The sequence below is a fragment of the Terrapene carolina genome, unplaced genomic scaffold (genome assembly GCF_002925995.2).
Source record: "Terrapene carolina triunguis isolate 2854851 unplaced genomic scaffold, T_m_triunguis-2.0 Scaffold66, whole genome shotgun sequence".
In the NCBI taxonomy this organism is placed as follows: Eukaryota; Metazoa; Chordata; order Testudines; family Emydidae; genus Terrapene; species Terrapene triunguis.
In genome coordinates, this window is record NW_020664417.1 from 97022624 (window position 1) to 97048402 (window position 25779).

Genomic DNA, 25779 nt, shown 5'->3' on the forward strand with positions numbered 1-25779 from the left:
CCTCTCTCTGTTAGCACAACATGTGCACGTGGGTATACAGTTACCCACTTTGTTAACCCCTTTTATTCTCGCTGTAAAAGGGTGGACCCGCCCCTTTAAGGGCCAGCCTGGCCTGGTCAATTATCAGACTCAGCTGTGAAGGGAGTTGGTGACTATAAAGGCTAGCAATCGGCTCCCTTGAGGGGGGACTGCAGGAAGCAACAGCCTCCGGCAGCAGTCCCTGAGGGAGGAAGACTCCAGGTGGTAAGCCCTGGGCATCACGGCTGGGTAGAAAGACCCAGCTGGGGGGTTTGTTTGCCTTTTGAGAGTCTGTGGCCATTTGGACAATAAGTGGAGCCCAGAACCAAGAGCTGAAGACTAGCGTGGCGTGGGTGATAATTCCTCAGGCTGGTGAGGAAGCCAGCATCTTACACTCTCCTATACTAACAGGTTAAATTCCTGTTACTGTGATCCTCCCTGTAAACGCTACTCTGTCCACTGACTGGAGCAGGAGCTTTTGATTAACAAGCCTAGCTCTTGGGTAAAAAGGTGGGGCGCTAGAATGGTCCCACTTCCTGTTAAAGATTCAGAGAAGAGTCAAATGGGAAGAGCATCTACTATAACAGATGTCCAGCTCAACTCATGGGCTACATATCGCCAGAGTAGCTTGCTTTGTGGATGAGTCCAGAGCATTTGGTGGTTATTTGGCTCCTGTACTCTCTCATATGAAATGGAATTCATTTGCTTAAAACCTGTGCGAGAGTTTCATAAGGGAGTAGAATACCCTTGACGCGCCAGCCTAGTGGGTAGACCTGTTGTCCCCACTAAAGTTACAAGACTATTGAAGGAAAGCGCTGAAAGGATCCATTAAGATACTGTTCTAAATAATACATGACTAAAACCATAGTAGTTCTGTTTAGGCTGGGATTTTCAGGAGCCTGAGAGTCTTTATTCATCTTCTTTTCCCCCAGCCTTGCAAAGCTGCCACAAAAACCACCCCAGTCCAGACACAAAAATCTTTTCCCTCTCACTTAACCATGAACAAAATGACAATGAAAAAAATAATAATAATGGTATTTGATTCACTTTGGGTGAGTAGAATTTTGCAAAGACTGCTTTGGTCTTTTCCTTTTAATGTGGCAAAGTCTATGTGAAGAGATCATTGTGTAAAGTTCCACACACACCTACCACTCAGCTCCTCAACACTGGTTGACTGGCCTCTATTAAGCAGCTTTCATGCTAATACCAGTTAAAGGTATTGCCACCGGGAGCGAAGGAAGCCATAGGAAAACATCACTTTGCAACATACCCTTTGCCACCACCTCTGTCCTCGCTAAGGAAGCTTGTTCTCAGACAGCGTGCACATACTGAGCAAACTGCCTTCCTGGTAAGAAATCCACCTGCTGCGGTGGTTGCGTTTGTTGACGGATTTTGAAATCAGGTGGTTTTGTTTGAATCAGACCAATGCTCTGTCTAGTCCAGTGTCACATCTCTGTCAGTGACCAGTATCACCTGTTTCCAAGGAAGGTGCAAGAAACTGTGGAGTGGGAGGTTATTGGATAACCTGCTCACCGAGAATGTTTCTTCCTGAGCCCCGTGAGTTAGAGGTTGTTTATTCCCTGAAGTACAAGGGTATATATGCACCCTTCCAAAACACTTGGTTTTTTGCTTTCTTAATCCCTGCTACAATAACTCTGGATGACGCTCTCATCATTAATAAAAAAGTAACAGCCGAGAAGCTTTCCACTGATGTACCGGCACATCAGAGTAGCTCAGAAGCGAGGAAGGAATTTTTCAATGGATAACCAGAGCAGAAACATTTTGTTTAGGCAGAAAAAAGGGCATTTTAGGAGCCCTCTGTTAGTTTTCCCAAACTTTACATAAGGAAACTAACACTTTTTTATAAGACTTCCCACACGCTATATTCTGTGCATTCAACCCAGCATGTTAAAAGGCAAAGTGACTCATCTTTTCTGATATCAACATACACAACCCCTATTTTGAGCAACTAAAATAAACTGGCTTACTGCAAGCAGTCAGACACAAATCAGCATCCTCGTCCCAGTATGCCAGTCGATTAACTCAGAGGGTATTCTGGCTCCTTTGGTAGGTGCGAATGCAACGCATGATGCTGCATGACATCTGATAGAGACTCACCCCTGGACGCATGCCCTAAAGCCTCTGTACAGCTTGCTAAAGTGCCTGAGAGAATATGAAGCTTGTTCTTAGCCACTAGCTGTCACCAGAGTGGTCCTTGCTGCTCAGAGAAGCCTCAGAAGAACTGCCTGCCTTCCAGCCCCCTAGCTGAAGGGATACTTTAACAGAGGCTTTGATGTATGCCCAGTATCTGCTTTTCCTAATCGCTTTTGCTTCACCCACCAATATTCATTTTTAAAGATTTCCAAAGTAAGTATTCACACTGCAATGCCTCAGGAGGTGCTGCTGCAGTCTAGCCTGCCAGCTTTGGTGAGTCTGTCACTCCCTACACGACATGGATTTAAAGTTACAGTGAATGCTGGGCTAAGAAGCCTTTCTGATAACCAGCCCCCTCCCCTAAGAGACCAATCTGGAGTACCTCACCAAAGTTCCCATTATAATTTGATAGGATCTCTTTCATTAAGTATACTCCGTGGCCAAGCATTTTCCTGTCGGTCCCTTGGATGGCTGTCTAAGTCAGCATTCACTGTTACAGCAAATTGACCAGACAACTCTTTAATGGCAAAGTTATAACACAAAAGGAGCCGGTGTGGAGTAGTGGACAGACAACTGGACTGGGAATCAGAAGATGAGAGTTCTAGCCACTGACCGGCTGTGTGACCTCGGGGCGTAATCACTTCCCCTTTGTCTGTCTTGTCTACTTCGACGATAAGCTTGTGAGAGCAAGGACTGTGTCTGTCAAGCATTTAATACAACAGGACTCTGATTTTGGTGGGACCTCTAGGCACTATCATAATACAAATAATAACGCAACAAAAGTCACAGGCTTGTCTGATAGTGCCTAACACTAGCAGGGATTTCAGCTCAGTTGAAGGTTGCATACAGCCCTCTTTGTACTGAAGATGTAACAAAGGGCAAAATTTGCTTTAGAATTTCCATCTGCAAACTCAGTCGAGTCCCACCTGTCTTTCTTCTTCAAGGCGTAATCTCTCCTCTTCTTTCCGCCTTTCCTCCTCTCTCTTTGACTCGAGTTTTTTCCGTTCCTCACGCTCTACTTCTTCAGCCTAAAAAAAAACAAACGGCAATAAATTATTCTCTCTCAATCTTTGGTTTCATAATTTACGAGCATCAGTTATCTCTCATCAGTTTCCTGGACTCTTGTGTCCAGAAATACACAACTGATATTTTTAAAAAGAGAAGCTATTTTAGTTTGTCATCATCATCAGGGTTTTCCGTTTGTTTCGAATTTTAGTATTGCCACTCAGTTTATAAATGATCCCTACGGAGATTTAAAATATCAGTTTCCTTGTCGAAGTTTTCACCTCCACTGAATGCATGTATTAGCTTGTTTTTGTAGCTTTGCTATTGAATACTGTGATGAAACCATTGACTTTTCCCTCCACTTTAAATCTAAAAAAAACAAACTGCAAATGTAAAATTTTTATGTTTTATAATGTACCTTGAATTTTGTTCTTATTAATCTGAATGGCATCCTTTAAAGGATTCATACAATGAAAGCACATTTAAATTATTTTACAGTTAAAAATGGAAAAATTGCTCTCCTAGATAGAGAATGGAAATCTTACTATTAGGAAGATTAAATTTAACTTAAAACACAAGAACACCCCCCTGCAAAATAACCAGCCCCTATACCCAATACACACGAATTGTTCCAAGGAGAAAAAAAATAATTCAAAATGGATGGTTTAGACTATTGTTTAAAATATCTTGATATTTCTTTATTATTTTCCCTTTCTCCCCATTCCAAAAAATACTTGATCTAATCTGTGTTTTTTAAATTAAATAGCCAGGAGACTCATTCTCACTGACAATGGGCCACCTGGAACGTTTCAGTTTAACTGTCAGGTGTTTTGAGTTATCTGCGTGGAAAAAAAAAAAAAAGAAAGAAAATCAGCTTGTTTGAACATGGAACAAAGGATCTCTCCTCTGCCCTCCCCCACCCTTTATTTAACTCCGTGGTTTCCAACCTTTTTTCATTTGCGGACCCCTAAAAATTTTCAAATGGAGGTGCAGACCCCTTTGGAAATCTTAGTCTGTGGGTCCCCTGGGGTCTGTGGACCACAGGTTGAAAACCACGGATCTAATTCCGAAGTAACTTAATTGATTTTGCTCAAACTTTCCATAAAAGATCAAGCTTGGAAAGTAAAAACCAAAAATGGTTAAAGTTATGAGCAAGGGAAGACAGGATGGTAATGGAAGACTATACAGAATCATGTAGTATTTGCTACGATATATGCTATCTATAGGACTTATCACCACAGCAAGCTGAGGTAAATTTAATCCTTGAGTGTAAGATCTGGGCACCACTTTATTTTTTAAAGCAGGGCTTATGTGGTATTTGAGTGGCTGTGTGTTGATCCTGTGCAGAGGTCAATTTCAGCTCAACAGACTTGTTTAACTCTCTTATTATTACTTTGCTCACTCTGTACTGTGGCGAGCGTCTTTTCTGTTACGCAAAAGTCTGTTGCAGTTACATCAAGTTTTTGCAAACCATACTCCAGGTTACAGAGATTGCAGGCCAGTAAAGTAGAACAGGAAAAAGAAATTAACGTATAAAAACTTGAGTCATACTAATGTGCTTTAGGAGGGTTTGCTGTTGCTGATTAGTTACCCCTAGACTTACAGCAGTTAAACAAGTGCAACTGAAAAATCCAGAGTGTTTCAACTGGTAATTTAATATGCAGAGCTAGTGTGACGTTGCACCCCATAATGCTTTATAGAAATATGCTTATGAGTGTAGATATGACATAACTGGAATATGTTTTATGCTAGATATGCCATGTAACATATTTGCAAAGGTTATGTTCATCTGCATGTATTCATCCTATTCGTATGCATGTATCATTTTTATATCTGAAGTTATGAGCATTGGCTCTATGCTTGTATTTAAAGTGTTTGCTGTAGAAAGCACCTAAGGAAGATTTGGTCAACATAGCGTGAAGGGGTTATTCAAGTAAATGGAAGTACTTGGCTAACAATGGACCTTGATAGACGTCAATCCACATCTGGGCTTTCTTGGGAACTTCCTATAGAGAACTGAGTCATGCATGGACATGTGACTTGCCCATGTGACTCCAAAACTCCATCTTGTAGCTGTGATTCTACACAGAGGGAGAGAGGGGTCTCCACTCACAAGACAGAGACTATATAAGCCCCTGGGGAACCCCTTCATTTGGTCTTCAGCTGGCTCAGGAGATAGCCTCTCCACCCCAAAGAGATGCCTGAAAGAAACTGGAACAAAGGACAGTAACTATGGAGGTGTGAGTGGTTGCTGGACCCAGACTAGGAGGAAGGCTAGTCTGTAAAAGAAGCTTATTGGAACATCTCTGAGGGTGAGATTTACCTGCATTTAGTTTCTTACTGTATTAGGTTTAGACTTGCGTGTTTTTGTTTTATTTTGCTTGGTAATTCACTTTGTTCTGTTTACTTGGAACCACTTAAATCCTACTTTTTACATTTAATAAAATCACTTTTACTTATTAATTAACCCAGAGTAAGTATTAATACCGGGGGGTAGGGTGGGAAGGGCAAACAGCTGTGCATCTCTCTCTATCAGTGTTAGAGGGCGAACAATTTATGAGTTTACTTTGTATAAAGCTGTATAAAGTAAAACAGATTTATTTGGGGTTTGGACCCTATTGGGAGCTGGGTATCTGAGTGCTGGAGACAGGAGCACTTCTCAAGCTGTTTTCAGTTAAGCCTGCAGCTTGTGGGGGATGTGGTTCAGACTTGGATCTGTGTTTGCAGCAGGCAAGTGTGTCTGGCTCAAACAGGGCAAGGTACTGAAGTCCCAAGCTGCCAGGGAAAACGGGCTCAGAGGTAGTCCCAGCACACAGATGGCAGATCCCAAGGGAGTTTCTGTGACCCAACCCGCCCCGGCTAGAATTTAGGAAACGGATGAATATTCATAGCAAAGAGATGTCTGGTTTCTAGGTTTTTTGTTTGCTCTCTGCTGAATTCTGGCCTAAGGACTGAATGCTCAGCTCCTACACACTTCAATGGGCTTTGCAAGGACATATCTTGCTTATGTCACCAAATTCTCATCCAATCCCCAAGGAACAAGTGGACAAGGCTGTGCATGGAGAACCAGCGCAGTGGTTGGTGTAGGAAGGGGAACCCTCCCCCTACAGGTGAGCATGGAGCACTGCACAGACATTCCTAACTGCTACTACAGACTTGAGGCTGTAGTAAGGGCAAGCCCTATGCTCCCTTTTCGGGGGTTTTGGAAACAGCCTGCCAGCCCGCAAGGTTCCTTGTGTGGTGCTGCAGGGACGGGCACCACAGAGAGGGTCGTCTTACATTTCAATTCATTTTGTACTATGCTTGGGGCACAGAAACTTCTGCACAGCAAAACTGATATAATTTGGGCTGGGAATGCCTAAGTAAGGGGACGTGAGACTCAGACTAGTGGAAATGGTCATTGTTGTCAACGGGCCAATACAAAATGTGCAATCACAGATGTCAGCCGCTCTTCCAGAACTCCAGATGATGGATTTGGGGGGGGGAAGAGGGGACTGGGCTTCCGAGACACAGCGGGTATTTTTTTGATAAAACTCTCAGCTTTTGTGACCAAAGAACAACTCCTGTCTTCTCTAGGTCAGCTATCACCTGCCCTTTGCTTTGTGCTTTAAACATAGCAGGAAACACTCACCTCTCTCTGGGCTTTTCTGGCTTGTTTCTCTTCTAGTTTCCTCTGTTTCTTTGCTCCGATTTTCCCAGACGACTGAAATTCTGCAGCCTCATCTCCATCATCTTCCTCTGCAACATTGCATTAGAAAGGGACAAAGAACATTTAGAGCTCTCAGGAAGTTGGATTCCCTGCTTCTGAAGAGAGATGAGCTGCAGATGAGAAGACAGCCAAAGGTCTGACAAGATCCAATAAAAAGGGGGGGAAAGACATTCACACGAGGCTGCCAAACCACAGAATAGATTTACACGGTAGGCACATGTATGGTGAAGTCAGAGGTAAACTTTACTGGATCCTTTGAAGAAAGGCTGTTTATCATCAACATTTCCTGCTTTCCACCGTTAAACGTAATTTTCATTACATATGAACAAAGTCACGTATCACACACACTTAGTTTTACAATTTAACACCTAGCTGTAGGGATTTTGTTTTCCTGTTACCTTCAAGCCTAGTGCAACAATTATGTAAATTTTAAAGATGGCATTTAGAGGTTTTCTATCCATCAGTAATCTACACTGCTTGAGCCACAGTGTTGTCAACCCTTGTAATTTTGCTTCCAGTCTTGCAATATTTGCTTTAATGTTTTATTTTTTTAAATAAAGCCCAAGTTCCCAGAGTCATCTCAGTTTTCATTTTAAAAAGTTTCTAGCCTACATGGTTGCAGGGGAAAAACCGCTCCCCAAAACATCACCCAAGTGCATCCTGATGGCTCAGAAACCAGAACACTTCCATCTTAAAAAAAAAAAAAAAAAGCCCAGGGGATTTTATATATAATCATAACTTTTGGGACCCAACTCAAGATTTTTGAATACTTGGAATTGGCAATATTATGACAGTCACTACACTGAAACGTGAAGGGTTTTGATTGCAGTGTGTTTTCAATGAGGGACCCTTTTCCCCCATGGAATTTACTTCCCGGTCTGACAGAGCCGAAGTCTGCGGGCCTTTAGGGCATGGGGCAAGGCCCAGATTTCCTCAGGCATTGCTAGAGGGGATGTTTGGGTGGCTGAGGGATCGGGTACCCTTCTCCTTTGACAGGATTCGGTTTTGAATGTGTATCCCACGGCATGTTAGAGACAGCCCGTTTCACAAACTGAAACACATACTACTATAGACAGACTACTGAAAGTAGACGCCTTCTCTATTAGATTTCTTTTCTGCAAATTGTTCTCAAACTATACCCCTGTTCGCTCGCTCTGGAAGGAAATAAACACGAGGCAGACTTCTCAGCCCAGGTTTCAGTAAGAGTGAAATCGTACTAGCCAGATGTTCAGAAGGGTTCCCCCTCCCTCCCCCACACAGAAAGCACAAAGCCCACTCATATTTTACATAGTAACATTTCAGAAGCTGCTGCAAAGTGTGAAAATAATTTGACTCTGGATCACGTGGCAATATCAAAGTCAGCGACGCATCACCAGACGCCCTGGATGGAATTACACCCTTCTAATTCACAATTCTCTAGGAGTCACCACATGCATGGCTGGTGCTTTCCAGAAGCAAATAAGAAAACACAGTCCCTGCCCTAAAAGGCTTGCATAGTGTCATCAGATCTAAATTTCTTACTGGCTCCTCAGGGCTTGTCTGCATCCGGGATATTTGTACCCGGGTTTGGCTCTCAGTCTAGCAAGAGAGTAAATTTTTATCCTGGTTAAGAAGTCTAACTGAAATTCTCATTTGGAGTCTAGAGGAATAGTAGTATTGAGGTAAAGTATATACAAAATTGTTAATTGTGAGTATGCTTTCTATGTTCATGTTAGTTGTTTAGTGATGTATGACAGAGAAGATGCTGTTTAAACACTTGTCGGGGACTGACAAAAATAAGTCCCTGACCTCTGACCATTAACATTTTCCTCCCCCCAGTATGAAGTGTCTGATGAGATCCCACAAGACCCACTTCCTCAAGACATCAGCACATTTCTTTGAATGTGCAGTTGCTAGAAATGCACCACGTCTCTCTTTAGACATTTTTGTTGGGCCCATGATTCAGCAAAGCGCTTCAAGCTAACAACGTGCCCAAGTATGTGCTTAATAGGACTTAAGTACATGCTGAAGTACTTTGCTGAGTTACAGCCTTCATCATTAAAGTGGTAGAATAGATGTTCAATGTAGCATCGTGTTTGAGATTTCACACACAGCTATTACCATCACAGCACTACAGCTTAGTCACACTGCACCTATTCAGGCACGTACAGCAACAGACAATAAAGGTGTTTGTGCGCAAGGGGGACAGAGGTTATTGCTGATGTAGGAGTCACACATTTTTGAACTTCCCAGATGTACAGGCAAAATTTTAAGAATGTTTCTTGATCATTTTTGGTTTGGGGTTGTGGGTTGTTGGGTTTTTTTGCATTTAATCTACACACACTGTAGATATGCCCCTTTTTCAAATAGCCTTTTAGTAATACAGTCATCAGCATTCAGATGCACTTGCATCTGAAGAAGTGGGTTGTAGCCCACGAAAGCTTATGCTCTAATAAATTTGTTAGTCTCTAAGGTGCCACAAGTACTCCTGTTCTTTTTGCGGATACAGACTAACACGGCTGCTACTCTGAAACCAGATGCACTTAGTGAGAGAATCATCAGCACTTCTTTGTATTCCTCTAACAACTGTTTTTTGCTGTTGGGCTCTGGGTTTGTAGATTAGGGACCAAATTCTGCTCTGTTTCACTAATGTAAATGGTAAGTCCACTGAAGTAAACTGTTTTATATTGGTGAATCCTGAAGCAGAATCCAGCCTCACAGCTTCACTTCTGACTACTTAGACTATCAGTGAAGAGTAGGGGGCCATCTTTTTGTTATGTATTTGTACAGTGCCTAGCACAATGGGACCCTGATCCGTGACTGGGGCTCCCAGAAACAACTGCAATACAAATGATAATGAACACATGAAGCAACTAAGATATTGCCTTCAGAAATCCATCCAACCCTGATTACATCGGAATCTTTGTTACACATGGCCACTGACAGGGACAAATCAATCCACCATACAGAAAAGCATGGGCAATAAGATGACTAACATGACAGTCATGCAAGCCGCCTTTTTTTTTTTTAAGTGAAAAGATTTATCAGTGAGCCATTTTAGGACTCAAACAAGATGCTGGCCTATTAATCTGCAGCCACAAAACCAGCCTACGCTGATGACAGCCAAGTGCAGTATGTAAAGGCCACAGGCTCCTTCGAGAAGGGGTCGAACCACTTGAAATTCCTTTTCTGAACAAGCGCATATGATATAACTGAGAAACCACACACACTTACCTCCTTCGCTCATGTCTGGGCTTGAAATGTCTCAAGGGCAAAGATGGCCAGTGCTAAACCACGTCACTTTATTTACTGATGTCAAGAAAATCTAGATTGCTATAAAAATGCAGCCCGATGACAAATTCAGGTCAAAACGTGTACTATTTACAGGTGCTTTTCTAATGAAGAATATGGTAGTCATGGAAAGCACAGTACAAAGTTTAATTGTGCACCGAAGAGGTTTTATGGTGTTTTATTTCACTTAAATTAGAAGAGCAGTCCAATGACTACATCTATTAATAGAGCTCTAAACAGTTCCTGCCTCACAGGAGTTTGTGAGTAGGGTGACCAGATGTCCCGATTTTATAGGGACAGTCCCAATATTTGGGGCTTTTTCTTATATAGGTTCCTATTACCCTCCACCCCCATTCCGATTTTTCACACTTGCTATCTGGTCACCTTATTTGTTCTATAAACGTTAACGATGCCTCACAATGTAGGTAGGTATCCGTGATGCATGGCACTATTGTGAGAAGTATTTATTAGTTAGTAGTCAGGCAGATTGATAGATTCCTAGGCCAGAAGGGACCATTGACAATGGTCATCTAGTTTGACCTCCTGCATTACACAGGCCAGAGAACCGCCCCAAAATAATTCCTAGCGCAGATCTTTTAGAAAAACATCCAATCTTGATTTAAAAATGGTCAGCGATTCACTGCAGGTTGACTTGCCAAGTAAAATAGTGCACAACTTCCCAATTTACCACCTTAGAATAAATTTAGTCATCCCATAAAGGTGTACATAGGATCCACTATTTAATGAGCATTACAAAACAATAATAGGATTTAAAATAAATTCAAAGCACAGCATTATTCAAGATGAATTTTATGTCGGCACTGTTTCAGATGTCAAAATTATGAACAGCTGCAGATTTAAATGCTACACAAATCAGTCCTGTGCATTTTAAAAGACAAACTGATTTAAAAACAAACAAAGACACTGTAAGGGCCCCAAGTTGCAGTTTCTGTGTTCTTCCTGCAGCAGTTGACAACTAAGCAGCTAAATCGTCCAGCAAGCTTTAAGCATTTGATACTTTCTGGGGGAAGCATACCATGCTGAGCTCCAGGTCTCAGGAGGTAAGTAAAGGAGCTGCATGTCAACTATTACCTTTTAATCTGCTATGTTTAAATTGGGATTTTTATTTCCTTATATTTGAAAAGCTACATTGTCCTGGTGCTCAGTGGCACGCCTTGCTGTGCCAGCATTTCTCTGGGGGCTCTACTGGTTTCTGCAGAGTTGATTACAGGTAGAGAGGCACAAGGATAACTTTCCAGATGTGACCCAATGCAAACTGAGTTTTGTCTTCCTGAGTCTGCAGACAGACAAAAGAAACAGTAGCACAGAGAGGTGAGCCCATAGCTCCCCAAATGCTGATGTTTTCCATGGTTTTGGGGCTAGGGCACTGGAGTGAGAGTCAGGAGACCTCTGCCACTGGCTTGCTGTGAACCCTGGAAAAGTCATTTCACCTCTCTGTGCCTGTTTTCCCTCTCACCCTTGTCTGGCTCGCCTGTTTAGATTGGGGAAGGGAGCGTCTTTCACTACACGTTTGTACAGCATCTAGCACAATGAGGCTCTAATCTCATTTGAGGTGACTGTCTCACAATTAATAAACAGCAGCAATTATTCTCCAGATAAGCAGAGGGTCCTGTGGCATAAACAATAAGAATGATCTTATTGCTGTAACACTCAGAGGGCCCAGCCCCAGTGTGCAAGGCGCTGTATGGTTGTGTGTGCATTCTTGGGAGATTTTGGTCATTTTACTAAGAATCAAGGCCTCAGAAGGTTTGAGTAAACTCATAGGAGGCTAGATATTTTTCTGAACTTGCCAAAGAAAATTAAAGCGCCCAGAAAGTTAACTACTTCACTGCTGAGCATTTTAGCAGCGACAAGCCACTACTCTGGGCTTGCAGACCCAGCTTGAGTACAGGGCTGCCACTCAATCTGATGTCTGAATAAAAGCTTTCAGCAAAACCATTAAACTCTAAAAACAATCAGACTCCACCAGAGATATGAGCTTTGGTGAATCAGTGAAAGTCAGAGCCAGCAAAAGCCACCTCCACCTGAATCAACTAAAGAGATTTCAAAGCTGGTTTCAGCTAATGCCATTCCCGAGCCATGCAATCTCACACCCTGAGCCTTGCAAACTCACAGTCTTATTTGAAATTCCAGCTTTGTTCTTTATGAGGCAGAGAAAGACTCAGTGACTGGCCCAAATTCACACAGGAGGTCTGTGGTGGAGCATGGAATTGAACCAAGGTCTCCCAAGCCTTAAGTTAGTGCCCTCACCACTGGGCCATCCTTCCTCTCTACTCTACCATGCCCCCAACTTATCAATATTTCAAACATAAACATGGAGCATTCAGTACCTAACCATAAGTTTATTCATTATCTTCACTGTTGTAATGCCAGCCCCAGGAAGGTCCCCAACAGTTTCCCATCTTGCTATGTTATGCCTAACTTAGACTGAAAGCCCCCCAGAGCACAAGCTTGGTCATCTGTTTGTCCAGCACCATGTAGATCTATGTAACTAGTATTAATAGCAGCAGCAGCAGCACCACCACCACCGTGGTCTGGAGGAGCAACACCTACAAGTCCAAGACTATTTTCTAAGCCAATTTAGAAATAAGGAGGTTAGTAATTAGCTCACTGGGTTCACTCATTTTGAGAATCACTCTGTCAGAAGTCTGTCCCACCATTTTGATCCGAGCCGGTTATGAATAGACATGGTTACTCTCAGAAGAGATGACCTTCTTTAAGTAGTCAACTAACCACTGACAATTTTACTCAGCAGGTGGAGCCCGCGTGGGACTCTTGGCTAACAGGCCTGCCTGCATGACCTGCCACAGCCCACACGGAACCCTTGAATAAGGAGCCCTCCTACACACGGGGGGTCAAGGCTCTGTGGGGAAACCGTTGGCGTGAGGCATTTCAGCCCTGTTTTCTGTGCCAATCTGCTAGTTATTCAGATGTTCTGACCCACCCCAACTGCAGGAAGAAGCAGCCACAAAAAGAGATTTCAACTTGATTTAGCTTTACTTGCTAAGGATGGGTATTTTACACCCCCCCAAAATAATCATTTTCCATCTCTCTTTCTATTAACTATTCCTCCCGCGCACACCCTCAATATCTAGATATCAGGTCCAGTAAATAAAATTAAGCCTTCATCTAACTTATTTCAATAGCTTGCTATAAGCACCCAGAGAGATTAAAATTCAAATTGAACAGGCTGGACACAAGAATCAAGAAATGACAACTAGAAGCTAGCAACAGGAATCCTGTTCCTAGCACCATACGGTAAATTGGAGACCGTTCAGAGAAGAGCCACAAGAATAATTAAATTATTAGAAAACATGCCTTATAGTGAGAGTCCAGGGAGCCCAATCTCTTTAGCTTAACAAACAGAAGGTTACGGGGTGACTTGATTACAGTCTATAAGTACCTACCTGGGGAACAGATATTAGCTCTTCCCATCGAGAAGAGAAAGATATAACAAGAGCCAATGATTGGTGAAGCTAGCCTGGAAATAAAGTGCACATTTTTAACAGTGAAGGTAATCAGTCATTGGAAGGATTTACCAAGGGTCATGGTGGACTCTCCGTCATTGGTAATTTTTAAATCAAGATTATCTTAAAAAAAAAATAGAATTCTCTAGTTCAAACAAGAGTTATTTCAGGAAGTTCCATAGCCTGTGTTATACAGGAGGTCAGACCAGATGATTTAATCTTCTGAGTTAATCTTTTCCCTTATTCTACAGGAGAAGACTTCAGTCTTGAAGTGATACAGCAACTCAGTGGAGTCAGCAAAAGTACAGGGTCACCCTTCTTCCCTCGAAGGGATCATATCCTAGCAAGGAAATTTAATTGTAAGATGGAAAAAATCCTCACGACCCACATCCAGTGTCTGAACAAAAGTTACACAAGGCCCAAATCTCAGGTCTGCTGGCGTTACTTCGTACCAGTCTCCTAGGACAAATCCGATATTGCTCCCAGAAGGATCATCCTGCATAGGGGGATCCTCTGGTGACTGCAGCGACTCCTATGTCAATGCATTCTCAGCTCTCAACATAAGGGAGTATTTGGGGAGAAAGAGAACTTTGGCAGCTGGTGTAACTAGTTTTAAGTCTGCTTCAACCTGTGTCAGGAACCGGGCCAGCGCAGAACCAGCCCCAGGACCAGGCAACTGAAAATAAAGCTCAGCCGGACCAAAGCATCTGAACCATAATACAAGTCCAAAACAGAAAAGAGACAGAGGAGCGGCTTATTTTTAAGCACACATCAACTGAAATCCTGGATGCCTACAGCCCTGCAACTGAGCTAAAGGCAGCCCGCAGAACAGAGCAGCAAGTCCACAAAAAGTGGTTGCAAGTCCAGCCACCGCATGGTTTCCGGTGCCTGTGCTCTCTCTATGGGGCATTAGCACTGTGCGTCAGTGCTCAGGTACTCGGGAGAGAGTACCAGCAGCACAAGATAGAGGTGAGAGAAGGGACACCCAGGGAAAAAAGGAGTTGTCTTAATAGGATATAGACTGTAGAAACAAGTAAACAGATGTCAATACAAAGACAACTTTATATAAGGGCTAAGTCACTTGCCTTTGATGTGCACTGAGCCACAAAAGAATTTATATGGGCTGATGACATGTATTCTTCCACTGCTAAAGTGCAAACTAACATAAGCAGCTGTGCTTTGATAGCTTCACATTTGGCTCCTCAGGATAAAGTCTGAGTGGTCCAGGCTTCAGACATCAAAAGACTTTTAGATTTCACTGTCTTTTAAGTGTGCCAGCACATCAAAAGAAACAGCAAAGTTCAGACCCTGTCAATCTCCCATGTGTGACACAGCTAAATATAATTAGCTTAGATGGCACATTTACCTGCCAAAGCAAATGCAAACATCTACTAAAAACAGTAGGAAAATAAAAGCTGGTAAAATGTGATTCCCTCCAAGACAAAGCATCATGCCGCGCCATGTTATCTCTCACTGACTGCCAATCAAACATGATCTGTTTATCAATGACAAGATTCCCCTTCCTCCCAGTACGATACTGTATCATCCAGTGCTACAATCTCAAGCAAAGCAGGGTCTACCCTGACCAGCATTTGGATGGGAGCCCTACAAACTCAACCTAGGATCGGAGAGTCAAGCTCAGTGAACAACGCTGTTCATGTTGCAAGCCAGAGAAGCATCCAACTCATTCACCCATAGCTGTACTGGCTCTGCAGAGCTAATGAGTATGGAGTGACAAAAAGGTAGTTTGGCTAGAAAAGTCAGCAAACAGCATTTACAGGAATAAAATGGTGTTACTTATAGGCACTTTCCTGACCATAACCACACTAGAATAACGTGGTTACTAACTCAAGATGCAAAACAAAATTACGGGACTCTGTCCACACTGACCTACAACCACACCTCACAGTGTTCCAATCTGATCCTGCTTAGCTTCAGATTGTTTCTGCTCTGATCAGTATTTGGATGGGAGCCCACCAAGGAAAACCCAGATGCTGCAGGAAGTGGAGTTGGTGATTTAGTAGGTGGTGTTCTTTCCCCTAAGACAGCACTAAACCAATGCTTTGTGGTGCTGAGGCAGGATCTAAACACCAAGGTACCAATTCTGTTTGTACCCTAAGAAGCCTTTGCACTTTTGATACGGTCGAGCTGTTAGCCCTGGTGAAAGTGGTCACATTCTAACCTGGTTACCTATGTTCTGCCTTTCTACTAATTTCCCCTCGTAGTTTCAAACTGAGGGAGAAAAAAAACAGTATTCTTCATCCTCCTCCTAGAAACAGGGTCGCATTGCTGGCACAGAACGGCTGCCACAATCCATCACAGAAGCAGCTGCATTTCAGTGATGGGCAAATGATATGATATGAGCTCTAACACACTGGAGGAAGTCGTGTGTAAATTTATCTTCAGATTATTAGGACACTAAGTCAGGTCAGTTTCAGGCTATGCAGTCTCCAGTCAGTGCAGATGGAGAGGACATTCTGGGAACCTTACCTCGTACCTAACCCAAACCAAGATCATCTGCTAGCCCAATTCGTTTTTAAAAGCGGAGCTGAATCAGAAGTTACCTTCCATCCCATCTTCTGCCTGTTGTGCTCTCCTCTGGGCCAGCATCCTGCTGCCCATGTTCCTTCGGCGTCTGGGCATCCCTTCTCCCCGCTCATCGGTGTGAGGCCGAGGCCTGGCCACCACGGCTGCCACATTTCGCTGGTGTTCCTCGTCAGCTGGAAAAGGGGAACATTTTAAATCAGAGGTTTAATATTGATCTGTTGCAGTCAGCCCATCGCAAGAGTGAAAGGAGCTAGCTGGCCGGCAATTAGAGATACACTAGCAGTTGGGATGGTTTGCAATGTTTAGATCAGGATTCTTTCACACAGAGAGAACGTCATTCCTTCCCGCCGCCCCCTTATGATGATGATGTTTCTGTATGGTAGCACCTACTACATGCTGGCTCTTCCCCGACATTCAAGAAGGGTGGCCCAAGGATCTGACAATTAGGCAGAGATAGGGAGAAAAGGAGAAGAAACAACAATAGGCAAATTATATCTAAATCAACATGATTAATCTATGCCGGAGGTAGGCAAGCACAGCATTTGGAAAACCCCACCCTTAAACTTGCTGGGTTAGATTTTTAAAGGCACTTGGGTGCCCAGGGGGATTTTCAAAAGCACCTAAGGCTCCTAACTCCCATTGATCCCACCAGACACCTCTCTGCACCTTTAGGTATTTAGGCACCTAAGGTCCATTGAAATCAATGCAAGTTAGGAGTCAGAATACCCTGGAGGATCGGGGCCCTAAATGCCTTTAAAAACCTGGCCTTCTGGGTCTCAGGTCCCCACCAGTAAAACAGGGATGATTCTTATCTGTCTTGTTTATTTAGACTCTAGTCTCTTAGGGGCAGGGACAGTCTCCTTGGGAGGGGGAGAGGGTGCCTTACACAATGCCCCTCCAAGTTGACTGTGGTCTCTAGGCACTACTGTTAATAGAGTGGAAGATGGCATAAGAAGGGTCTATGGACAGGCACTTCAAATACTGTTGTGACCATGAACTAGCCCTAGATGAGGAGGCTCTATCATTCTATCATGGGCCCATGGCTCTTGGAACTTTCCAGGGGGGAGGGGAAAAAAAAAAAAAAAAAAAAGGACCCTTTGTGCTGAATTTCAGCCCAATAAGTGATTTTTTAAAAATATATATATTCTTTTCTCCTCGCATCTGGTAGGAGAATCAGTTCAGTCCTTTCTGAACGTGGGACCCAAAAGTGTTTTTCTTCCTTTCAGATGATTCAGATCTTTTTGTTTTTTTGCACTTCAGCTATTCAGACCTGACGTCATCTGGCCTGTTCAAACCTGCAAACGTGTGTGTGTATTTTTCACTTATTGCTGCACCTGGAAAACTCTGTTGACAAATAAGGACTACAGATCACAATCTGTGCATGCAGTGTTGCCTCATTATCCTATGCTGACATCAGCTCAGTTATCCTCAGAATAGACAAGTACGGAAGTGGGTGCTGGTGGATCAAAGTTAGCAAGAGGTACAAGCTACCTATATCATGTTTCAAGGATACAACCATGCTTGAGTCCACCTACCTACTCATAAAGGTTACAAATCACGGATGAAGAGTATGTAACAGAGTGATGCAGCTTTCTCCAGTCCCCCCACAACCCTCCTGTCCCCTGACTATTGGCCTGTTGGCTGATTTGTCAAGCATCCACAGCATCAAATTTATACTTGTGCCGCCTATATAATTCCACCCCTACCTACTCATCCAGACACACGTCTCATCCCATCCCCTCTGCTGCTCCAGCAATGCCACCCTTCACGACCTGCTTCATCCACTTGTCCCCTAAGCGTCTCCATGTCTTTCTGCATGCTGCCACCTACGTGTGGCGGGCTCCATCCTGAAAGGCATGGAGCACTCTGGACCCGAGCCAGCAAAGCACTTAAGAACATGGTTCACTTTAGCGTGCGAATGGTCTCACTGAAGTCTTAACTTTAAGCATGTGAGGGGACTACTCCCATGCTTAAGTTAAGCATGTGCATAAGTTCTTGGTTGGCTTGGGGCCAGTGTGGCCAGTAGCTTGCAGGATTGAGCTCAGAATGCCCTCCACACACTGCTCTGCCATGTCACTACCGCCTCCTCTGTGAAACCCAGGCTAAAAACTCACTTCTATTGTGGTGCCACCATAGGAGAATAATATTCACTACGACATCCTTGAGGAAGTCACTGCCATATGCTCAGGCAGTAACCCTCATCCTCCTCACTCATTCATCTCCTTCTGTTTGGCACCCTCGTTTATTGTATCATGTCTAAAATTTTGAGAGTAATCTCGTTAGGGCAGGGAATGTGTCTTATCTTCTGTGACATGCCTAGCATGCTTCTGAGAGCTATAAAATAATTCAATGAAATACAGTATACTACAAATATTTATCATGGCGCTTTGTAACTATTATTAAAAACTCTGAGAAGTGTTTTGGGATACAGTGCGTATGGAGGCACTATACAAAATACATATATGGTATTTCTTAGCCTCTTAAAAAACATCCCACCCTTCAAGGCTTGGTATCCTTTAATCTAAACGGATTCAACATGCCTGTCAAATTTTAAAGACATCCCCGCATAGCGCATCAGTTGGGAAATTCTAGTGCTCATTTATTTTGTGTAATAAAAAAAATACCCAGAACACAATTCCTGAGAAGCAGAGACCGTTATACATTTTATGAGAAATAAATCTATTTATAAAGTGTGTGTTCATTTCAAACCCGTCTTGCAGCCCTCACAAGGACAAATGTGTGAACCCAGTGACCGCATCACCTTGACTCAAATCACATGGCTAGTCCCCAAATCTATCAGTGTTAATCCAGCAAAGAAAGCAGTATTAAAAAAAACAAAAAAACAAAACAAAACAGAAAACGAATGTTTCTCATGGCCACTAAATGCCCAGAGTCACTGACCTGTATTGCTTGTCTATTTAGATGGCCAGATGGGGCCTTATCAATCCCAGCTTTGTTCAGAACAGAGCACACTATAAACCCTGAGCAAAATATAATAATGCATAACAAATTGCCCCAATTAAAGGACAACACCAAAACAAAGAAACAAAAAAGCAGAAAAACTGAGATACCCTGGATGTGCATGTTTAAATTTTATTCAAGTTTTCCATATCTCCAGTTTTATGACTCAGTGTTTCTACATCCAGACACACACCTCGGTTCAGTGGGAAACTGGATTTTCTTATGTGTGGGCGGCAAGATCAGCTTCATTTGGGATTCTGAAAACCACCAGCGGAATGGGCAAAACAAGAAACCCTAAAAGGGCCTAAAGCCGTTTAAAAACAGAAGTGTTTATATATGGATCACTTCACCTGGCTCCACAGCAAATAACATGCAAAGCAACACTATACGAAACTAAACGAGGAAAGAAGAATACAAACCACTCACTGAAAGCAGAACAGTTTTCCAAACTGGAATTTAGCAAAGGCATTGGGGTTATAATGTTATAGTACATAAGAATGGCCATACTGGGTAAAACCAAAGTGCTTCTAGCCCAGTATCCTGTCTTCCGACAGTGGCCAATGCCGGTGCCACAGAGGGAATGAACAGAACAGGTAATCATCAAGTGATCCATTCCCTGGCGCCCACTCCCAGAGCGCCATGGTTTCTTTTATGTCCCAAAACGCTTAGAGCGGCAGTTTTACATCTAATTTCAAATAAGGTACCTCCAAGAGTGCTCCCTAACTCAACTTTACACAATTTTACTTGCCCACAGCAAAGAATTTTTATTTTTTTGATCAGCATGTAAAATATGTTCTCTCCTCATATAACATTATCATCTTTAATAGCTTGGTAAGCCGGCAATTCAACATTGTGCCTGGGCTGGCAGATTTTTGTGACAGTTTTGCAACACTGCCCTACTGGTATCCTGGGTCACTAGCTTTGTACTGACTCAGACGAAAGAGCACCATCTACTGCTTTAATTTATACATTTGCATAGCGATAAGCACTACTGTAGCAACTGCCTTACAAATACACCTCTACCTTGATATAACAGGGTCCTTGGGAGCCAAAAAAATCTTACCGTGTTATAGGTGAAATCACGTTATATCGAACTTGCTTTGATCTATCGGAGTGCGCATCCCCGCCCCGCCCCCCCCAGAGCACTGCTTTACCGCGTTATATCCGAATTCGTCTTAGATCGGGTCGCGTTATATCGAGGTAGAAGTGTATGTTTCAAATAAGCCATCCCCACACCACTTCCTGCAAGACCCTCTCTCTCCTATCCACAAACTAACTCAGCTTGTGACATCCAAGGAGCTGGTAGCACAAATTAGCATGGCCGAAGGCGTGCCATTAAAAAAAGCCATACATACGTTGCACACATAGTTTTACCAATGTGGTGTATGACACTGCATAGCAGTCTTGGCATACAGAACAAGGACATGTCTGCACTACAAACCGTCTAACACCAGTTACGTTGGCACAGAGCCGCCGCAGTTAGTAGATCGCTCATTCATGCGCATACTTGGCTCCTTGTGCTGGCATTGTGCGTACTCACCAGGAGTGTCTGTGTCAATGACAGGTGTGGTGCACCAGGGGTAGACAGGTATCCCAGTGTGCCATAAGCCATTCTCCAGTGCAAAGCCTTTTAGGAGACTTGCCCAATGTGTTGTGGGGTAGAAATGAGTCACGCAGGGAATTCTGGGAGCTAGGAGACAAGTTCCCATCATGCAACTGTCCTCATCCTATAATGACATCTATATCCCATAATTTTCATGCCCTTTAAAAAAAAATCCTGCAAACCCGCAGGATGCTTCTCGCTGTCCGCCATCTCTGATGGATAGAATGATATAGCCCAGAAGGGATCTTTGGTCCCCCATTCCCAAGCTTCAATTTTCCAAACACTAGCAAGTGATATAGGGTAATTTCTGGTTTTCATAAATAGGCAGCATTCTTTACTCTCAGTAGGACTGCGCTAGTGTCCCAGCAGGATAAAACTGTGCTGCTGGAGGCACTGCTCTTCCAAGGAGACACAAAGTCAAGGTCCTGACTGTGACAGATGGGCAGCTTTCTGCAATATCTTTGGGAGACCATATTGCATTAAGGGCATGGATCATTGTGGGCTAGGGACTGTACGCATTCCATGGGAGGAGGGTTATCGCAGCTCTTGCAGGAAGTGCAAACGGAAAGGGATGAGTAGGCAAATCATTCAAGTTATAACACCTCCAGAGAGGTACCACCTCCTGGGAAAGTGCATAGTCTGCTTTAAACTGGATTCTTCAGAGACCAACATTGAAAAAAAATAAAAAAAATAAAAAATCCGAACATCTAGATAAACAGCCTGATCTTAAACTGACTCAGGGCCTTCAATCTGGTGCCTGATTTAAAGACTGATGAGAACTTGTAACCACAGGGAAAACCCACTTGTGGGATTTGAAGGACTGACACCTATGTTGGAGCGGGGGTGTGGGGTGGGAGTGACCTTTTTAGCATGTATGTAGGTTCTTTTATAGTTTTTATATACATTCACTGTAATGTTTTTCCCTTATGAATAAGGCTGAGAGTCTGTCACTGATTCCATGACTTTCTGGGATTCCGTGACTTCTGCAGCTGGCAGGTGCGGTTGACCCCAGGGTCACTTGAGCATCTCGGGCAGCCCCAGGGCCAGCCGCACCGCCCCCCACCTTCGTAACAGGGACAGTCCTGAGCTGCCTCCCACCAGCAGCAGCGCGGCAGTCCTGGGCTGGTGGGGCCGTCCCCTCGCCAGCAGTGGTGGCCCCGTGCCACCCTCCCTCCCCCGAGCAACAGCGGATGCCCCGGAGCCTCCCCCCTAGCACTAGTGGGCACCCCAGGGTCCCCACCCCGAGCATCAGTGGGCACCCCAGAGCCAGCCCCCCCCATCAGCGGGTGCCTCAGAGCCCCTCCTCCAGAGCAGCAGCTGCGCCCCTAGAGCCCCCCAGAACACCAAAGATTTAGTCAGGGGTATATAGTACAAGTCATTGACAGGTCACAGGACTGTGAATTTTTGTTTATTGCCCGTGACCTGTCCATGTCTTTTACTAAAAATGCCCATGACTAAACCTTAGCCTTACTTATGAATAAACATGCTTGCTTAGAAAGAGCAGTGTGGTAACTTGTGACTGCTGGCAATATCTCGGAGAGAAAGCAAAGCAGAGATGATGGCAGATTGGCTTGCTGGGGTTAGTACAGTGTAGATCAGGGAGCTGTGCAGCGTTAAAACCCCTACTCACAAGGAAGTGAGACACAGGTCTCCATCCATGAGAGGTGATGGCTGGGTGCTGGAAACCTTTAAGTGCATGAAGGGCACCCACAGAGTAAGAAATATAGATGCAGTTACCCTGAAACTGTGACACTGAGCACCTGTTCTCGCTACACACTTGTCTAAAACAGCTGTTCTTTTCCTTACTGTGACCTCTCATCACATCAGAGAAGTTGTGGAACCTCTATTCAGAGATACAGAACTCCCTTTGTGAGGTGATCACAACCCCCTAAACCTATTTGCAAGCCCCCATGCTGAAGACGCCTGGCCTAAAGCACCTTTCACAGCAGGATGTAGAATTACTAACACAATTGTAACAGCTGCTGCCTTCCACCCAAGAAGAGAGTGCAGTGAAATGACCTCTGTGGCAGATTGCATCCTGCCATCAAATGCACAGGAGTCCCAGTGGTTTTGAAAACAACCTTTTGGTGTGCAAGGAGGCCAGGATCAAGCCCAAGGTTTGCAATTCTGTAAAGTGCTTTGAGGCTACAGAAGTCAATATAAATAATTAAATAATAAAACATTTCTGAGGACAAAGACAAGTCAGGTGGTGTCACAAAATACCATTAAAAAAAAGCTTCAACACAGTTAAAACATTCTGAATATAAACTGATTTGAAACAAAACGCCTTTTAAAGAAAGGCTATTTGGGATCCCAGATCATTAATAAATAGATGCATGGGCTTCAACGTAAGTAAGTTGTTCCCCCTTCCTCTCTCCCCCGCTCCCCCCCCAAAAAACCAAGACAAAATACAGTTCTTGCTTCACCCTGGCTTGCAAGTCTTGAGTTCAGGAAGCGGTATTTCTCCTGCAAGAGTTACCGATGTGTCAATATCTAAGGTAGGGACAAGGCAGCTGCCTGCTCTGCCTTAGGTATCAAGCAAGGTCCTGAGCTGCTGTGGAAGAAACGCTAAGGCCAGGTCTACACTAGAAAAGGTACAGCCATACCAGCAAACCCTTCTGTTGTAGATACAGTTTATGCCATCAAAAAAGTGCTGTTGCTGGAATAGCTTATACTAGTTTGGCAAGTGACATAAGCTATACCGGCCAGAGCACTTTTATGCTGGTGTTACTGCCTCTACACTAGTGCTTTTGTTGACAGAAAAATGACACTTACACACCCGAACTAACATTACTATCCCGGCAAAAGTCTCTAGTATAGACCTCAACTTGGGTCTTCATAATTAAGAAGCCTCTCCCTTCACTTTTAAAATGCACTGATCTGGACAGTTTATGGCTCCATTCGGCTTTCGCTAATGACATTTTAAGGCGGTGTGTCACCAAACCCTTCTCAGAGCAGGGCTGCATAACATGGTGCCTAAAACACTGCTAGCTACCAGCATCTCATCTTCCCTAATGCTACCACCAATCAAGCTGACCTGGTGGTAGCAACAGCTGAAAATTTTTGTTAAAACTTCCTGCTATAGACAAGGCCAAAAGCAGGGGCCAGTCTGGGTGTGGGAGTGTGTGAAGTTAAACCTTAAGGGTCTGTCTACACTTGAAATGCTACAGTGGCACAGCTGTGCCATTACAGCGCTTCAGTGTAGACACTACCTATGCCGATGGAAGCGTTTCTCCCTTCGGAGTAGGTAATCCCCATCCCTGAGAGACGGTAGCTAGAACGATGGAAGAATTCTGTCGACCTAATGCTCTCTACACTGGTTGGCTTTACTACACCACTCAGAGGAGGATTTTTCACATCCCTGATTGAGTCAGCTTGGTCAACCTAATTTTCTAATGTAGACCAGACTTAAGGCTTTGAACTCTGTTCTCTTTATAGACTCTCTAGGTTGTGTTCAAGATCTCCTAGGAGAGGACCTGGGGTGGGAATTGCTCTCTAACAGTCTGAGGAATTGCCCTACTCCACATATAACCAAATCTCACAGTCCAGGGCATGAGGAATACCCACAAAGAGCATTTCACCATTGGGGCCCCAGTGCTTCACTGGGGGAAAACAGATTCTGCTTTCTTCAGGATCTGGAGCATCCAGTATGATCAACAGCTGAAGCAGGGTATTTGAGGAAACTGATCAGTAAATGTGTCTGCCATGGGAAATGCTATGTTCCTAACAGAGGGGGAAGCAGAAATGCCCTCAAAAGTCAATTTCAATCAATACATCCAGCCTGATAGCAGAAGACCAGCCAGGACTTTTTTTTCTTTGCATATTCTTGCGGAAAACAGTCAGCAGTTACTCTGACTATAACCTCTTCGAGGCAGGAACCAGCTTCGTTCTGTGTGTGTGTACACAGCACCTGGTGCAACAGGGCTTTATTCCCGAGCACGGCCTGCAGCTGCTATTGCAATACCAATGACACTAATAAAATGGAGAGTGAAGAAGTGAAGCACTAATGCTGTCCCCCCAAAATAAAAAGAAAAAGTCACATTTCACCCATCACCATGGTTGATATAAACCAGGTGCCAGGCAACGCACCCCCACAACAGTGTCACAGCACAGCAGGCTGTGGAAACGCCACATTACACCGTCCTCATGGGGACCTGAGCACTGGCTCACCCCAACTGCCCCCCTGTGCCCCCAGCTTCTACCGCCCCCAGGTTTCCCCCCCGTCAGTGAGCCGGGGCCTGGCTGCCCCCTCCTGTCTGCCCACACGGGGGCTGGGCCCCCCATCCTGCCCCACAGGCACCTGTCCCCCCCAGGGGCCTGGCTGCCCCCTCCCATCTGCCCACAGCGGGGCTGCCCCCCCATGGGCCCCTGTCCCCCCCAGGGGCCTGGCTGCCCCCTCCCATCTGCCTGCAGGGGAGCCAGGCCCCCTCATCCTCCCCCCAAAGGCACCTGTTCCCCTCAGGGGCCTGGCTACCCCCTCCCGTCTGCCCCCCCCATGGGCCCCTGTCCCCCCCAGGGGCCTGGCTGCCCGCCCAGGCATGTGGTGGGCCCCTCGGAGGACGCAGCCGGGGTGGGGGGCTCCCGGCTCCTCTCAGCTCCCCCGGTAACAAGCTTGCCCCGCCCCCCGGGCTGAGAGCCAGACCGAGGTGAGGACAGGCCCCCATGAGGGGCGGACCGGGGGGAGAACTCCCCCCCCCCTTACCTGCCTGCGCCTGGCCCCGGAACCGGGTGGCAAAGACGATGAGAGCGGCGAGCAGCGCCGCGGCCAACACGTACAGCACCGGGTCCATCTTCCCACGTGACTGCCCCCCCCTCGGCGTGGCCACGCCCCCTCAGGCCACGAGCCTCCTTCCCGAACGCCGCGGCCGGTTCCACAGCGACTCAGCTCACGGGGGCGGGCGAGTGAGGCTTGGTACGTTCCGCCTCCGATCCCGGAAGTGTGGGTGTGGGGTGGGGGCTGTGAGTGAGGGCCCCAAATCCGGGGTGGCCCCTTCGGTGCCTGTTCCAATAGCGTGGCGGGCAGG

General features: G+C 44.8%; 1 protein-coding gene across 1 annotated transcript in view; it reads right to left on the reverse strand.

The window, feature by feature from the left end:
* Positions 1 to 25558, reverse strand: part of DDRGK1 (DDRGK domain containing 1) — a 43774-nt gene extending 18216 nt beyond the window's left edge. The window contains exons 1-4 of the mRNA XM_024193800.2: positions 25458 to 25558; positions 16209 to 16364; positions 6809 to 6915; positions 3099 to 3200 (exon numbers count right to left, since the gene is read on the reverse strand). Coding sequence (XP_024049568.1) covers positions 3099 to 3200; positions 6809 to 6915; positions 16209 to 16364; positions 25458 to 25545 — 453 coding nt within the window. The 5' untranslated portion in view covers positions 25546 to 25558. The remainder of the gene's footprint in view (positions 1 to 3098; positions 3201 to 6808; positions 6916 to 16208; positions 16365 to 25457) is intronic.
* Between the last annotated feature and the right edge of the window lie 221 nt (positions 25559 to 25779).